The following is a 17,996-nucleotide window of genomic DNA, read 5'->3' on the forward strand; positions in this document are numbered from 1 at the left end:
AACTCAGGACCCTTACAATCCCCCACAGAGCCACCACAAAGAAAAACAACACACAACAGTAAGTGGGAGAATATGCTACAAAATACTAGTGATTATCTCTTGATTGGAAAAATAGGAGAGTTTTATGCACACAGTCATTGATAATGAAGAAGGATTAATTAAAAATAAAAGTTTTTCAAAAAGCCAGAAATGAAAAGGCAGTCTTAGCATAAAATTAAAACAACAACAACAATAAGAATACCTCATTGCCTTTCCAAAGTACCTCTGAGAGGCAGGCTGTAGACCTGTCAGCCTGCTGTTACTGGCTCACATTCAGCCCTGCAGCTGTGTTCACTGTGGGGGCAGGGGACACAAGCCCCTTGAGGAGGAGGTGCCAGCCTGGGATTTCTGAGCTGGGTGTGAGCGAAACATGTCCTCCCACCCTGGCCCATCTCATGCCTTAGGGTGGAGGGGAAAGGGTGAAAGTCCAACACTTAACTTCCCAGATAAGGATGTGTCCTTTAGATTTTAGTTCTTCTCAACCCCACTGAAACTGCTTTGCTGTAATATCGTGATGGGAGAAGGGTGAAAGTCCAACACTTAACTTCCCAGAAAAGGATGTGTCCTTTCGATTTTAGTTCTTAACCAACCTCACTGAAACTGCTTCGCTGTAATATCCGGCTTGATTTTCAGCTTCTAAAGAGAACTGTGAGCACCCTGGGGAGCCAGACTCCTGAGGAGCAAGGCCAGAGGAGAGAATTTATCCCTCTGTCTGCAGCTTAGGAAACAGGTAAGTTCGCTCAGAGACTTGGATTTCCTGCACATGTTCATTAAGTAACATCAACAATAACATCAGCCCTGGAGGCAGCTGGCCGATGGTGGGGGCAGAGGAGGGGTGGCCTGTGGGCTATAAGCTGGAGGCAGCTCAGCCCCTCTGTTTGGATGGAAGGCTGCTGCAGAGTGGCAGCGGGCACAGCTTGTTCCTGGGATGCCCTGCTCCCTTTTTGGCACCCTCCCAGGCTGCACAAAGAGCCCTGCCTGGGAGAAGGAGGAGTGCACCCTACATCACCTGCTTGAAGGGGCTGAAGTCCTTTCTGTGATTGAGGAACCAAACCTGTCCTTTCCTAAGAAGCGCTGGTTGCAGTCACTTCCTCCATCTTCCCCTCCCCATCTCACACATTTCCCTGATGTCTGTGGGACATTGAAAAAACAGAGGAAAGATGATCCTTAACATACAATTTAAACATTAAAACATTCTTTATTGTATCAACTGTATTTAATATTCCAAAAATTCTATAAAGTCGTATATAGATGAAATACTTCATTCTCACATATTTTAATCAACTATTAAAAATAACTATAAGGTCCAAGCTGGGTTTTTATTCTGCAGTTTCCAAATGTTTAGTCCCTACCAAAAAATTACACGAATTATTGTTTTTTGGTTCAGTTGTTTTGCTGCTTCCTTTGTAAGAATGGAAAAAAAAGTTTCTCAGCTTTTTTTTTTTAACTTCTGTAAACTAGTGACAGAAAAGTGGTAGGAGGAGTGGGAGCAAGGAGGAGTGAGAAGGACCTAGGAGCTTGTTCTGGGACACACTGACCTGAGGAGCTGTGGGACAGAAGTGGGAATTCAACTTTCTTTTGCCAGCAACTTGGTCCTGAGCTTAAACCTCTCACTTTCTGATTCAGAATGGACTGAGGAATGGAGAGGTAGGGACACCTGTAGCCTGGTAGCCTGGACTGCAGGGCTCAGCTGCTGGCTTTAGCTTCCCCGTTAGGGGCAGTGGTAGTTGTGAGGTGACAGCTTAGTAGGACTTCCCATAACCAGGACAGCAGCAAGTGGAGCAGGGAATGTGGGTGCATGGAGAGATGAGAGATTAGGGTCTTCTCCTGGCTGTTTAATGGGATGGGGCATGGAGGCAGCTTCTTCAGGCATGAGCTCAGTTTCCTCATTGTAATGTGCACCAGGTTGGACTATTGGTCCTATTCTAATTCCACATTAGATTCACTGCTTATACAAAATTTTAAATTTAAATTTTTTTCTCAAGAGCAGACTTGGCTCAAGAGCTCTGGTTTGCCTTTATTTATTGAATGGAAAAAGAGAAAGATGAAGAAAAAAACAATGAAAGAGAGAAAGAAAGAAAGGAAGGAAGGAAGGAAGGAAGGAAGGAAGGAAGGAAGGAAGGAAGGAAGGAAGGAAGAAAGGGGACCAGATACATATGAGCTGCCTTATGATTGTGGCCTCACCCCCAGCTCCCAGTCACATCCATAAAAGTTGGGAAAGGAGCATGCTGTCCCCTGACACGGCTATAATTCACTGCTCAGGCTCATACTTGCTTAGGACACCTCCCGGCTAGCTTCATTCTTGGTATGTTCTGAAAATTAGGAAGGACCAGCACAGCACTTCCTGGAATATAAGAAGTCCTTTCTCCGCCCTAACAAAGTCCTAGGTCAGCCATGTCCAGGAATTTTGCAGACCCACTTGATATTTTCACATGGATAGTTTTTATTTATTTATAGAGTTTGTTTTATTTATGTTTTTTTCTTTATTGATTAAGGTCTTACATATGTATCCTTATCGCCCTATTGAACCAATCCCCCCCCCTTGGTGTCCTCACCCCCCTAGTGTCTGTGTCCATTGGTTAAGCTTATATGCATGCATACAAGTCCTTTCTCTCTCCCTTCCTCCCACTCTCCCCTGTCTTCCTCTGAGGTTTGATGGTCTGATCAATGTTTCTCTGTCTCTGGTCCTGTTTTTGTTCATCAGTTTATGTTGTTTATTATATTCCACACTTGAGGCCCAATGCATGAAATTCATGCAAGAGTAGGCCTTCCTTCCCCCTGCTGCCAGCACCAGCTTCCCTCTGGCACCCAGGACCCGGGCTTCCCTTGCAGCCCTGGCTTCATCTGGAAGGTCATCCAGTCTAATTAGCATATTACACTTTTATTATTATAGATGGGAGAGATCATGTGGTATTTATCTTTCACTGACTGGCTTATTTCTCTTAGCATAATGCTCTCCAGTTCCATACACGCTGTTGCAAATGGTAAGAATTCCTTCTTTTTTACAGCAGCGTAGTATTTCATTGTGTAGATATACCACAATTTTCTAATCCACTCATCTGCTGATGGACACTTAGCTATTGTAAATTGTGCTGCTATGAACATAGGGGTGCATATATCCTTTTCTGATTGGTGTTTCTAGTTTCTTGGGATATATTCCTAGAAGTGGGATCACTGGGTCAAATGGGAGTTCCATTTTTATTCTTTCGAGAAAACTCCATACTATTCTCCACAGTGGCTGCACCAGTCTGCATTCCCACCAGCTGTGCACGAGGGTTCCTTTTTCTCTGCTTCTTAGCTAGCACTTGTCATTTGTTAATGATAGCCATCCTGACAGGTGTGAGATGATACTGAATTGTTGTTTTGATTTGCATCTCTCGGATAATTAGTGACTTTGAGCATGTTTTCATATGTCTCTTGGCCTTCCTTCTGTCCTCCTTCGAAAAGTGTCTATTTATGTCCTTTGCCCATTTTTGGATTGAGTTGTTTATCTTCCTTTTGTTAGGTTGTATGAGTTCCCTGTAAATGTTGGAGATTAACCCCTTAATGGTGATAACATTGGCAAATATGTTCTCCCATACAGTAGGCTTTCTTGTTGTTTTGTTGATGTTTCTTTTGCTGTGCAAAAGCTTTTTATTTTGATGTAGTCCCATTTGTTTATTTTCTCTTTAGTTTCCATTGCCCTAAGAGCAATATCTGTGAAGATATTGCTTCGCCATATGTCTGAGATTTTGCTGCCTATGGACTCCTCTATGATTTTTTTGGTGTCCTGTCTTACGTTTAAGTCCTTTATCCATTTTGAGTTTATTTTTGTATATGGTGTAAGTTGGTGGTCTAGTTTATTTTATTTGCATATATCTGTCCAATTTTCCCAACACCATTTATTGAAGAGACTTTCTTGACTCCATTGTATGCTCTTGCCTCCTTTGTCAAATATTAATTGAGCATAGTGGTTTGGGTCCATTTCTGGGTTCTTTATCTATTCCATTGGTCTATATGTCTATACTTTTGCCAGGCCATTTTGAGAACAAGGCCTTTGTAATAAAGCTTGATATCTGGTATTGAGATCCCTCCTAATTTCTTTTTCTTTCTCAGGATTGCTGCAGCTATTTAGGGTCTTTTTTTTTTTTTCCAGGTAAATTTTTGGAGAGTTTGTTCTAGATCTGTGAAATATGCCATTGGTATTTTAATGGGGTGTGCATTGAATCTATAGATTTTTTTTGGTAGTATGGACATTTTTAATGATGTTGATTCTATCAATCCATGAACACAGTATGTTCTTACATCTGTTTATGTCTTCCTCTATCTCTTTTTTCAGTGTCCTGTACTTTTCCGTCTATAGGTCTTTTACCTGCTTAGTTACGTTTATTCCTAGGTATCTTAATTTTTTTGGTGCAATGGTAAATGGGATTTTTTAAAAATCTCTCTTTCTGTAAGTTCACTATTGGTATATAAAAATGCCATAGATTTCTGGGCACTAATTTTGTATCCTGCTACATTGCCAAATTCATTTATTAAATCTAATGATTTTTTGATGGAGTCTTTAGGGTTTTCTATGTAGTTTCATGTCATCTGTGAATAATGACAGTTTTATGTCTTCTTTTCTAATTTAGATGCCTTTTATTTCTTCTTCTTGTCTGATCGCTATGGCTAGCACTTCCAGAACTTTGTCGAAGAAGAGTTGTCATTGTGGGCATCCCTGTCTTGTTCCTGTTCTTAGGTGAAATGATTTTAGTTTTCACCCATTGAGTATGATATTGGCTGTGGGTTTGTCATATAAGGCTTCTATTATGTTGAGGTATGATCCCTCTATCCCCTTTGCTAAGGGTTTTTGATCAAGAAATGGTGTTGGACTTTGTCAAATGCTTTTTCTGCATCAATTGATATGATTGTGAGATTTTTATGTCTCAATTTGTTTATGTGATGTATCACGTTTATTGATTTGCGGATATTGTACCATCCTTGCATTCCTGGGATAAATCCTACTTGGTCATGGTGTATGATCTTTTTGATATAATGCTGGATCTGGTTTGCTAGAAATTTGTTGAGGATTTTGGCATCTATGTTCATGAGGGATAATTGGCCTGCAATTCTCTTACTTTGCGTTGTCTTTATACAGTTTTGGTATTAGGGTAATGCTGGCTTCATAGAATGAGCTTGGAAGTGTTCTTTACTCTTGAATTTTTTGGAATAGTTTGAGGAGGATAGGTTTTAGTTCTTCTCTGAATGTTTGGTAAAACTTCCCTGTGAAGCCATCTGGTCCAGGGCTTTTGTTTGCTGGAAGATTTTTGATGACTGTTTTAATTTCCTTCATAATTATTGGCCTATTGAGATTTTTAGATTCTTCCTGATTGAGTTTTGGAAGGTTGTATTTTTCTAGGAATATGTCCATTTCCTCTAGGTTGTCTAGTCTTTTGGAACAGAGTTGTTTATAGTATTTTTAAATAATACTTTGTATTTCTGTGGGGTCTGTTGTTATTTTGCCTCTTTCATTTCTGATTTGTTTATTTGGGTCCTCTCTCTTTGCTTCTTGGTGAGCCTGGCTAGAGGTTCATCAATCTTGTTTATCTTTTCAAAGGATCTTTTTTTATTTATTTATTTTATCTCTGTTGTTTATCTCCTCTCTCATCTTTATTATCTCCTTCCTTCTGCTCACTCTGGACTTTTCTTTTTTATCTCTTTCTAATTCTTTAAGTTGTAGAGTTAGGTAATTTATTATCACTTTTTTCGTGTTTTTGTTTTTGAGATAGGCTTGTATAGCTATGAACTTCCCTCTCCACGACTGCTTTCACCGTGTCCCATAGATTTTGGATTGTTGTGTTTTCATTGTCATTTGTTTCCAGGATATTTTAAATTTCTTCTTTAATCTCTTTGGTAACCCAATCTTTGTTTAATAGAATGCTTTTTAGCTCCAAATGTTTGAATTTTTTGATTGTTTTTATTGTAGTTTATTTCTAATATTATGCCATTGTGGTCTGAGAAGATGCTTGGTATGATTTCAATCTTTTTGAATATGGAGAGACTTTGCCCGTGACTATTATGTGGTCTATCTTTGAAAATGTCCCATGTGCACTTGAGAAGAACCTTATATTTTATGTCTTTGGGGTGAAATGTTCTGAAGATATCAATTAATTCCATCTGACCTAGTGAATCATTTAGGATTGGTGTTTCTTTGCTAATTTTTTTGCCTAGAGGATTTATCCAGTGATGTGAGTGGGGTATTAAAGTCCCCTACCATGATTGTATTATTGTTGATCTCTCCCTTAATATCTTTCAGGAATTTTTTTTTTAATGTATTTGGGTGCTCCTGCATTGGGTGCATATATATTTACCAGGGTTTTATCCTCTTGTTGTATCGATCCCTTTAGTATTATGAAGTAGCCTTCCCTATCTCTTGTTATGGCATTCATTTTGTCATATATAAGTATTGCTACCCCAGCTTTTTTCTCATTTCCATTTGCCTGAAAGATATTTTTTCATCCCTTCACTTTCAGTCTATGTGAGTCCCTTGTTCTGAGGTGGGTCTTTTGTAGACAGCATATACACTGAGTGGCCAGATTATTATGATCTCTGAACACATAATAATCTGGCCACTCAGTATGTATATGTGTGTGTGTGTGTGTGTGTGTGTGTGTGTATGTGTATGTGTATATATATATATGAGACCCAGTGCATGAATTTGTGCATGGGTGAGGTCCGGCCAGCCTGGTCAGGGGGAGGGGACATGGGCGGTTGGCTGGCCTGCCTGTTGGTCGAACTCCTGGTGGAGGGGACAATTTGCATATTAGCCTTTTATTATACAGGATAAACACTGAGTGGCCAGATTATTATGCGTTCAGAGATCATAATAATCTGGCCACTCAGTTTAATGGGTCGTGTTTTCTCATCCATTCAGCCACTGATGTCTTTTGATTGGAGCACTTAGACCATTTATGTTTAAAGTTATTATTGTTAGGTACTTGTTTGTAGCCATTGTTATTTTTTGTGCTTGTGTTCCTTCTTCTGGTTTTATTTTTATTTCTTCTTTTTACACCAGTCCCTTTGGCGTTTCTTTCATTGCTGGCTTGGTAGTGATAAACTCTCTTAGCCTTATTTTTTTTATTTTTTATTTTTTTTTGTCTGTGAAGCTCCCTATTTCCTCTTCAATTTTGAATGGTAGCCTTGCTGGATAGCATATTGTTGGATTCAGTCCCTTGCTTTGCATCACTTTGTAAACTTCCTTCCATTCCTTTCTTGTCTGTTGTGTTTCTGTTGAGAAATCATTTGATAATCTAATGGGAGATCCCTTGTAAGTAACTTTCTGTCTCTCTCTTGCAGCCTTTAAGATTCTCTATTTGTCCTGAACATTTGCCATCGTAATTATGATGAGTCTTGGTGTGGGTCTTTTCAGATTCTTCTTGTTTGGGACTCTCTGTGCTTGTGTGAACTTTTTCTTCCATAAATCAGGGAAGTTTTCTGACATTATTACTTCAAATAGTTTTTCTAATCCTTGTTCCTCTTCTTGTTGCTCTGGCACACCTATTATTCATATGTTGCTTCATTACATGTTGCCCCAAAGCTCTCTTAGGCTCTCCTCCTGGCCTTTAATTATTTTCTCCAATTGGAGTTCAGTTTGGGGGTGTTTTGTTGTCCTGTCTTCTAATTCACTAATTCAGTTCTCTGCTTCTCCTAGTCTACTGTTCAAACTTTCCATAGTGTTTTTTATTGTAGCTATATCACTTTTTATTTCCTCTATAGTCTTACATAGTTGTTGATTTTTTTCAATCACAAGGATATTTTCAACAGGACTTGGATGATGCAAAAATTGGAAGGACTTCTTGTTATTCTTTATTGACATTTTTATTAATATATACTTTTTAATGCCTTATAACATCAATCAATTTTTAAATTTTGATGCACACTTCATTTTGAAAAACAAAATAAATAACACAAGACTCAGTTTCTCTAAACAGGGAATGACTGGTAAACTTTGTGGCCAAAAGAATTTTGAAGACTTCTCAAAACGGAGAAAAATCAAAAGTTGTTTCTCTTCTGGAACCCCAAACTCCTTCAGTATCATAAATAGATATTACTAGTACATTTTATTGATCTGTCATATGTCAAACCAAATTGTCAGGCTAAAAACTTAGATTGTGATGAATACTAGTCATACTCATCACTAGTTCTATAACTGTTCTCAACAATGAGGACAATGAGACAGAGAGATACATGAAACCTATGGCTTAAAATTTATTGGCTGTGCCGCCAAGTTGCTCTGGTCTCAGGCAGGTCCTTTCTCAGGATCCTCTTAACCGCTGGTTAAGCCTTATGTTTGGGGAGAGGGTATTCACATGAGGTGATGGCTTTGCTTCTCAGTGGTGATCCTGCCATTGGGTAGAGCCACTCAACTGCATTACAAGATGTGGCTGCCCAGTGCCAGCAACAGCATTCAGTCTGAGGTCCTCAAAGCATTTGGAACACTTTGGCCCTTGCAGAGATTCACTGTAAGCACAGAACCAAAAATAGATGAATTTTTCACTTCAGGGCTTGGCTTATGCTTACTATGACAGGAACAAAGTACAACACTCACATTGTCCTAAGATGATGGGTGCTTTGCACAACTCTGCTTCATTTCAAATAGCATTGTAAGCTTATTTCTACTGGGATGTTCTTCTAGGTTTGCAAGGTTGCCATGGCATCTACTCCCAACATGATGGCCCCCATTTGCCTGGTGGAAAACAACAATGAGCATCTGTCAGTGAATCAGGAAGCTCTAGAGATTCTTGACCAGATTTCTCAGCCAGTGGTGGTCGTGGCCATTGCAGGACTGTATCGTACAGGCAAATCCTACTTGATGAATCGGCTTGCAGGACAGAATCATGGTGAGTGGTATCTCAGGCAGAAAACAATTCTTTGACTCTAGCTATATCACAGTTTCTTAGTTTTCTTCACTAGTCACATGAAGAAAGAGCTAAATTCCTTTCAATAAACCAACCTTCTAATTCGAATTCTTACTAATAAATTACTACCTTAATTGGTGTTATCTTAGGCCAGGGCCAATTGTTTTTACTCTAACTATATCACAGCTTATTAGTTTTCTTCCTTCGTTACATGAAGAGAGAACTAAATTCCTCTCAATAAACCAAACTTCTAAGTCTAATTCTCATCACTAAATTATTACCTTAATCTATTCTATTACCATATTTATAGTTTTACTTCTGTTAAGGAAAATCCCTCCTAGTAATGCATAGACTCCTTCTTTTACCTGTGCCAACACTGGGGTTTTGAAATTGTGCCTCCTCTCTTGCTCATAACATTTATTGCTTTCTCTAGAATTTTGCTTTTCCCATGAATATCTACACTAAGAAAAGAGAAAGATGAAAATTTACCATACCTTCGTGACACCCACCAGCCACTCAGGAGTGAGTATGCAAATTAACCCAACAAAGATGGCACGTTAATTTGCATACACAGGTGCCAAGTGGCAAAGGGTGGGGCACTTGTGTCGTTGCCATGGCAACGACGCAGGCATTCCGCACCATCCCAACCACTCCGGGCCTCTGGGCAGTGTGGGAAGGTGAAAAAGTGGCTCTGGGCCGGAGCAAAGGTAGATAGGTGGCTCCAGGCTGGAGCACAGTGGTGCCAGCAGCCAGGGGAAGGAAGGGCCATTCTTGCATGAATCTTCATGTATCGGGCCTCTAGTATAAAGATAATTGCATATATATCATCATGTTTAAATGTTTTTGTTTGTTCATATCCCATTGTGGTTAACAAGTTCTCCCACACCATTTGCCATTTTTATTTTTATCACTTTGATTGGAAAAATATTATCTGAATTTCTTTTTCTTTAGATGTCTCTCTTCTATCCACTGATATTCGGCCTTTACTGGACCTTTCTTTAAAATGCTCTTATTATGGTATTCAGTGACCTTTATTATGTCTGATTCATGGATGCACTTCACCTCCATTGTGAGCTCTTGTTGGGTATCATTTTCACAGTTAACATTCATCTCCTCCTTCAAATAGATGACACACAAAGTAAAGCATTCTTACAAAATAGAGACAGCACCATCTTATATTCTGGGGTACTTCCATTCCAAAAAGTCTGACTGTGTAGCCCCTTGGCTGCTTAGATTGTCTGTTGTCACTGTGGGTTGGGTCTCCCCTTCCTTTATAGGTTTCCCTCTGGGCTCTACAGTGCAGTCTCAAACCAAGGGCATCTGGATGTGGTGTGTGCCTCACCCCTATAAGCCTGATTGCACTCTGGTCCTTCTAGACACCGAGGGCCTGGGCGATGTGGAAAAGGTAAGGCATAGAGTCACAGATAAAATGTTTTCAACTTGGATATTCTCATAATGAACTCTTTAACTTAACTGCTTGATCTATTTGTGAAATCTAGAAATCTAACTATATATCAGGCAAATGCTCACTTGTTTGACTCTTATTTCTAGGTAAGGTGTCATGGTACATTGAGCAATTTTTTTTCTATTTCTAGACACTGGGTGAATAATTTGATTCAGTTTAATAAACAATTGCTGAGCACCATATTCCCAGGACTCTACGTTAGTACTGTAGATACTAGTGACCAATGTAAAAACCCTGCCCTCAAAAAGTCTGCAGTCCTCTGGTGAAGTTCACCAAGTACTCACCTAGCATTCTGGAAGACTTGAGATACCTCTGAATGAGATATCTCTATAAAAGCAAGTGTTTGTCCTACAACATTTTAAGATGGGTCTTTGATATTTTAGTTTTCTATTAAAGGGTAAAATGAATGATTTCTCCTTTTCTGCTTTAGTTTGAGACTTATTTGGAAACTAGAGGCCTGGTGCACAAAATTCGTGCACTGGGGCGGGGTCCCTCAGCCCAGCCTGCGCCCTTTCGCAGTCTGGGACCTTCATTTCTTACACCCGCCTGCTTGCCGCTGCTTCTTACGGCTAGGCTTGCTGCTCCTTAGCGCTGCTGCAGAGGCAGGAGAGGCTTCTGCCATTGCTGCTGTGCTCGCCAGCTGTGAGCCCAGCTTTTGGCTGAGCAGCACTCCCCCTGTGGGAGTGCACTGTCCACCAGGGAGCAGATCCTGCAATGAGCATCTGCCCCCTGGTGGTCAGTGTGCATCATAGGGACAGTTGTTCTGGTCGTTCTGCAGTAATGGTCGCTTAGGTTTTTATTATATAGACTAGAGGCCTGGTGCACAAAATTCGTGCATGGGGGGTGTGTCCCTCAGCCCAGCTTGCACCATCTCCAATCTGGGACCCCGGTGGAATCGGGCATAAAAGGGCAGTCGGACATCCCTCTCACAATCCAGGACTGCTGGCTCCCAACTGCTCACCTTCCTGCCTTCTGGTTGCCCCTAACCGCTTCTGCCTGCCAGCCTGATCACCCCCTAACCACTCCCCTGCCAGCCTGATTGATGCCTAACTGTTTCCCTGCCAGCCTGATTGCCCCCAACTGCCCTCTACTGCAGGCCTGGTCAACCCTAACTGCCCTCCCCTGCAGGCCTGGTGGCCCCCAACTTCCCTCCCCTGCTAGCCATCTTGTGGCAGCAATCTTGTGTCCACATGGAGGCAGCCATCTTGTGTGTTGGAGTGATGGTCAATTTGCATATAACTCTTTTATTAGATAGGATAGTACCTAAATTTCTACAACTTTTTATTTCTCTCCAAGGAAGACTTAGGAATTTTGTGTTTATTTTTATATATCAAACAGTCTTGCTGTCTAAATAACCTATTGTTTGTCATAAGTGCCACTTCTTATTGTAATCATTTTTTTAAATTGGGCTTTGGAAGATAAATGGACAAATCAGCATTTCCCTCCAAAATTTCTAGGTATTATCCACTTTTTCTCTGGGGAACAACTTTAGACAGTGTTTATAATAGAAGAAAAATTCTGTATTGTGCCATTATTTAGACCTGCTGTGTTTTATACAAACAAATTAACCCCTCCTTTAAGGTCCTTCTTCTGGTTGCACTAGGTTCACTATCCAGCTTTAACTTCTTGACCTACCCTCTGTTCCAGTCAGATCAAATAACTTCACTTTTATTGAAAAAACTTCTGTATGCTGCCATGTCTACTTTTGTTTCTGGGGGTCTTTCCATGTGCAAGATATATTCACTTATTTGAATTCACACTCTGCTAACTTCTTAATTTTCAATCAAGATGCTGAGGAAGACTTCATGTTATGTAAAATTTTATAACTTTCAGAGCTCTGTTCTTCCATGATAGACTTGTAAATTTTAATTTAATACTTCTTAAAATTTATATTTATTATTGAAAGTATTACAAATTTTCCCCCTCGTAATGACCACCTCTTCCCCACACCTATCCCCTTTGCAGGCCTTCAGCTATTGTCAGTGTCCATATTTTGTGCATATATGCATATAAGTTCTTCGGTTGATCTCTTCCCTCTCTCCCTCCTTAAATTACTTTTATAGCTATAGGTTCCAATGCTTATATACATTACTTTGATAAAAACATCCTATAGATATTATTCTTGTTATATTCCTTGCTATAGATGTTCATCATGGCTTTGAAATAGTCACCTTGAAAGTAATATTTGTCACTTTAAACTGCTTTTTAATTTTAACAACAGTGGAAATATTCAGTAGCATCCCATAAATATTTCTTGAATATATCCCCAGTTATGTTAACTATGGAATATTTTATATAGTCCATGACCAACAAATATATGTAGAATAAACATGTGCTAACACGGTTCATTTAACATAATAGCACACCAGGTGCTGCACTAAATTACTTTATATGTTATTTTATTTCATCCAATTCATTAAAAAGAAAACCCTGGGATGACAAAATCACAGTCACAAGTAATGTTTTTGTAATTGATAAAGCTCATATGTATATTTATTCCCGTCTTCAAACTTACTCATTTGCATTGTGAGTGCATTACTTGAAATAAAAGGAAGGACTGTTAGACTTAGTGTCTGAATGAATTTCTATAGGGTAAACCCCTGAATGTCTTGCTCTAATGTACTTCCAGGGCGACCCTAAGAATGACTCATGGATCTTTGCCCTGGCCGTGCTTCTGTGTAGCAGCTTCGTCTACAACAGCCTGAGCACCATCAACCACCAGGCCCTGGAGCAGCTGTAGTATCCTTCCAGGAACCCAACCTCCATGTGTTATGGTGTCAATGGAAATGGAGATCCAGTCAGTTTCTCCTTTCCTCTCACTTAGTTGCTTTTGGTAGACCAAGGGAACCAGAGTGAAAGAGAGTGTTTATAATACTCTTTCTTTTAATGAGAGAAATGTGGGAATTGTGCGTAGAAAGTTTATTTTCCTTAGCCAGGTCCTAGTTATGTGACAGAGCTGACAGAACTCATCAGGGCAAAGTCCTCCCCTACACCAGATGGAATAGAAGATTCAATAGAGTTTGTGAGTTTCTTTCCAGACTTTATCTGGACTGTACGGGATTTCTCCCTGGAGCTGGAGTTAAATGGTCACCCTATCACAGAAGATGAGTACCTGGAGAATGCCTTGAAGCTGGTTCCAGGTAACAGAGCATGCTGGACAGTGGATGGTCCAATACAGGGTGGGAGGTACTAAACATCATGTCTGGAGTTGCATTTGTACCTGAGACTAGAAGTCTGCAGAAATGGTGGCTGGGAATGGGTTGAAAAGCTCTCTGGACTGGAGTTTAAGTTCACATAAGAAAAGTAGAGCCTAAAGTAGAGTAAAACTATTCATAACCCATTTGTTCTTTACACATTGTAACTGAGAATCCAACTGTAACTTTGAAAGGAGTGGTGCTAAAGCCTTCTAAAGAGCAGACATTTATGTTTATTATTTTAGCTTCTGCTTTTCTGTGTTGAGGAAATACTAGCTGATCAAATACTAGTTTGGCATAAAATTACAATGAAAAGCCTACTAATGAAAAAATATATTTCATGTAATTCACATAATTCTTCTAAAAATGAGCATATAGCTTTCTAATATCTTTATACATATGTTATTTATAAAAATGACTTTATGTTCTCATAAACCTGAAGTAGTATATTTTGTCTTTTCAATCTACCCATTTGTGTAATTTTTGATAATTATCAGAATATAATTTTAATTTCTATATCAAAGATATTTTAAAATAATTTTCTCTTTTTAAAATTTAATTTTATTGTTTAAAGTATTACAAATAGTAGTACTTATGTCTCCTTTTTTTTCCCCATTGACCTTCCCCCTGAGTCCCCTATCCTCCAGCACATGCCCTCACCTCACCCCTGCGCCCCCCCCGCCCCACCAGTGTCTTGTGTCCATTGGTTATGCTTATATGCATTCATACAAGTCCTTTGGTTGATCTCCTACCCGCCCCACCATCAACCCTCCCCTGCCTTCCCGCTGTAGTTTGACAGTCTGTTTGATGCTTTTGTGTCTCTTTATCTATTTTTGTTCATGAGTTTATAATGTTCTTTATATTTCACAAATGACTGAGATCATGTGGTATTTATCTTTCATTGACTGGCTTATTTCACTTAGCATAATGCTCTCCAGTTCTATACACGCTATTGCAAATGGTAAGAATTTCTTTTTCACAGCAGCTTAGTATTCCATTGTGTAGATGTACGAAAGTTTTCTAATCCACTCATCTGCTAATGGGCACTTAGGCTGTTTCCAAATCTTAGCTATTGCAAATTGTGCTGCTATGAACATAGGGGTGCATATATCCTTTCTGATTGGTGTTTCTGTTTTCTTGGGATATATTCCTAGAAGTGGTATTACTGGATCAAATGGAAATTCCATTTTTAATTTTTTTAAGGAAACACCATACTGCTTTCCACAGTGGCTGCACCAGTCTGTATTCCCACCATCAGTGCACAAGGGTTCCTTTTTCTCCACATCCTCTCCAGCACTTGTTGTTTGTTGATTTGTTGATGATAGCCATTTTGGCAGGTGTGAGATGGTACCTCATTGTTGTTTTGATTTGCACCTCTCGGATGATTTAGTGACTTTAAGCATGTTTTCATATGTCTCTTGACTTTCTTTATGTCCTGTTTCAAAAAGTGTCTGTTTAGGTCTTTTGCCGATTTTTTGATTGTATTGTTTATCTTCCTTTTGTTAGGTTGTATGAGTCCCTGTAAATGTTGGAGATTAAAATCTTATTGGAGATAACATTGGCAAATATGTTCTCCCATGCAGTGGGCTTTCTTGTTGTTTTGTTGATGGTTTTTTTTGCTGTGCAGAAGCTTTTTATTTTGATGTAGTCCCATTTGCTTATTTTCTCCTTAGTTACCATTGCCCTAGGAGCTGTATCAATAACGATATTGCTAAGAAAAATGTCTGCTACTTTGGTGCCTGTGGCTTCTTCTAAGATTTTATGGTTTCCCATCTTACATTTAAGTCCTTTATCCATCTTGAGTTTATTTTTGTATATGGTGTAAGATGGTGGACTAGTTTAATTTTTTTGCGTGTATCTGTCCAATTTTCCCTACACCATTTATTGAAGAGACTGTCTTGACTCCATTGTATGCTCTTGCCTCCTTTGTCAAATATTAATTGAGCATAGAGGCTTGTGTCAATTTCTGGGTTTTCTGTTCTGTTCCCCTGGTCTATGTCTGTTCTTGTGCCAGTACCAGACAGTTTTGAGAACCGTGGCTTTGTAGTTCAGCTTGGTGTCTGCTATTGTGATCCCTCCAACGTTGTTCTTCTTTCTCAAGATTGCTCCAGCTATTTCGGGTCTTTTTTTTTTTATTCCAGATGAATTTTTGGAGAGTCTGTGTTAGGTCATTGAAGTATACCATTGGTATTTTAATGGGGATTGCATTGAATTTATACACTGAGTGGCCAGATTATTACAATCTCTGAACACATAGTAATCTGGCCACTCAGTGTATATTCTATATAATAAAAGGCTAATATGCAAATTGTCCCCTATACCAGGATTTCGACCAGCAGGCAGGATGGTGAACTGCCCATGTCTCTTCCCCATGACCAAGCTGGCCAGACCCCACCCATGCACGAATTCATGCACTGGGCCTCTAATATATATCTATATATCTCTAGATCTACATATCTATATATCTATACGTCTATATATCTATATATCTATATCTATATCTATATCTATATATCTATATCTTCAGCGATCATAATAATCTGGCCACTCAGTGTAGATTGCTTTGGATAGTATTGTCATTTTTATGATGTTGATTCTACCAATTCATGAATATGGTATATTCTTCCATTTGTTCATATTTTCCTCTATCTCCTTTTTCAGCATCCTGTACAGGTCCTTTATCTCCTTGGATAAATTTATTCCTAGGTATCTTAATTTTTTTTGTTGCAATGGTAAATGGGATTGCTTTTTTAGTTTCTTTTTCTGTGAGTTCATTATTTATGTATAGAAAAGCCATAGACTTCTGGGTGTTAATTTTGTACCCTGCTAAATTGCCAAATTCTTTTACTAAGTCTAGTAGTTTTTTGATGGAGTCTTTGGGGTTTTCTATGTACAATATCATGTCATCTGCGAATAAGGACAGTTTTACTTTTTCTTTTCCAATTTGGATGCCTTTTATTTCTTCTTCTTGTCTGATCACAATGGCTAGTACTTCCAGTACTATGTCAAACAGGAGTGGTGAAAATAGGCCTCCCTGTCTTGTTCTTATTCTTAGGGGAAATGGTTTTAGTTTTTGCCCATTGAGTATGATGTTGGCTGAGGGTTTGTCATATAAGGCTTTTATTATGTTGAGGTATGATCCTTCTATTCCCACCTTGCTGAGCATTTTTATCAAGAAAGGGTGTTGGATTTTGTCAAATGCTTTTTCTCCATCAATAAATATGATTATATGGTTTTTATCTTTCAGTTTGTTTATGTGATGTATCACGTTTATTGATTTGTGGATATTGTACCATTCTTGCATCCCCGGAATAAATCTCACTTGGTCATGGTGTATAATATTTTTAATGTAATACTGAATTCGATTTGCTAGAATTTTGTTGAGAATTTCGGTGTCTATGTTCATGAAGGATATTGGCCTGTAATTTTCTTTCTTTGTATTGTCTTTATCTGGTTTTGGGATTAGGGTAATGCTGGCTTCCTAGATAGAGCTAAGAAGTATTCCTTCCTCTTGAATTGTTTGGAATAGTCAGAGGAAGGTAGGTTTTATTTCTTTTTTGAATGTTTTGTAAAACTCCCCTGTTAAGCCATCTGGTCCAGGGTTTTGGATTGTTGGAAGTTTTTTGATTACTGCTTCAATTTACTCCACAGTTATCAGCCTATTCAGATTTTTTATTCCTCCTTTTTGATTTTTGAAAGGCCATATCTTTCTAGTAATATGTGCATTTCTTCTAGGTTGACCAGTTTGTTGAAACAGAGTTCATAGTATTTTTTTTTTTTTTGCAATCCTTCATATTTCTGTGGGATCTGTTGTTATTTCACCTCTTTCCTTTCGGATTTTGTTTATTTGGGTCTTCTCTCTTTGCTTCTTGGTGAACCTAGCTTTAGGTTCATCAATCTTGTTTATTTTTTCAAAGAACCAGCTCTTGGTTTTATTGCTCTTCTGTATTTTTTTAAGTCTCTATTTCATTTATTTCTGCTCTGATCTTTATTATTTCCTTCCTTCTGCTCACTCTGGGCTTTTCTTATTGCTCTCTTTCTAATTCTTCATGTTGCAGAGTTAGATTGTTTATTATCAGTTTTTGTTTTTTGTTTTTTGAGGTAGGCTGTAAGGCTATAAACTTCCCTCTCAGGACTGCTTTCACTGTGTCCCATAGATTTTGTATTGTTGTGTTTTCATTGTTGTTTGTTTCTAGGATTTTTTTATTTCTTCTTTTATATCTTTGGTAACCCAATCATTGTTTAATAGTATGCTATTCAGCCTCCAAGTGTTTGAATTTTTGTGCTTGTTTTTATTTTAGTTGATTTCTAATTTTATGCCACTGTGATCTGAGAAGATGCTTGATATGATTTCAATCTTCTTGAATTTGGAGAGACTTTGCCTGTGTCCCAGTGTGTAGTCTGTCTTAAAATGTCCCA

At 38.8% G+C, this 17,996-nt stretch overlaps 1 protein-coding gene across 1 annotated transcript in view; it reads left to right on the forward strand.

The window, feature by feature from the left end:
- Positions 1-528: 528 nt before the first annotated feature.
- The window catches only part of LOC308242858 (guanylate-binding protein 6-like), a 45,268-nt gene continuing 27,800 nt past the window's right edge, over positions 529-17,996 (forward strand). The window contains exons 1-5 of the mRNA XM_080657555.1: positions 529-769; positions 8,696-8,900; positions 10,196-10,323; positions 13,013-13,122; positions 13,327-13,523. Of these exons, the coding sequence (XP_080513681.1) occupies positions 8,711-8,900; positions 10,196-10,323; positions 13,013-13,122; positions 13,327-13,523 (625 nt within the window). The 5' untranslated portion in view covers positions 529-769; positions 8,696-8,710. The remainder of the gene's footprint in view (positions 770-8,695; positions 8,901-10,195; positions 10,324-13,012; positions 13,123-13,326; positions 13,524-17,996) is intronic.

Source organism: Plecotus auritus, assembly GCF_963455305.1.
Source record: "Plecotus auritus genome assembly, chromosome: 2".
In the NCBI taxonomy this organism is placed as follows: domain Eukaryota; kingdom Metazoa; phylum Chordata; class Mammalia; order Chiroptera; family Vespertilionidae; genus Plecotus; species Plecotus auritus.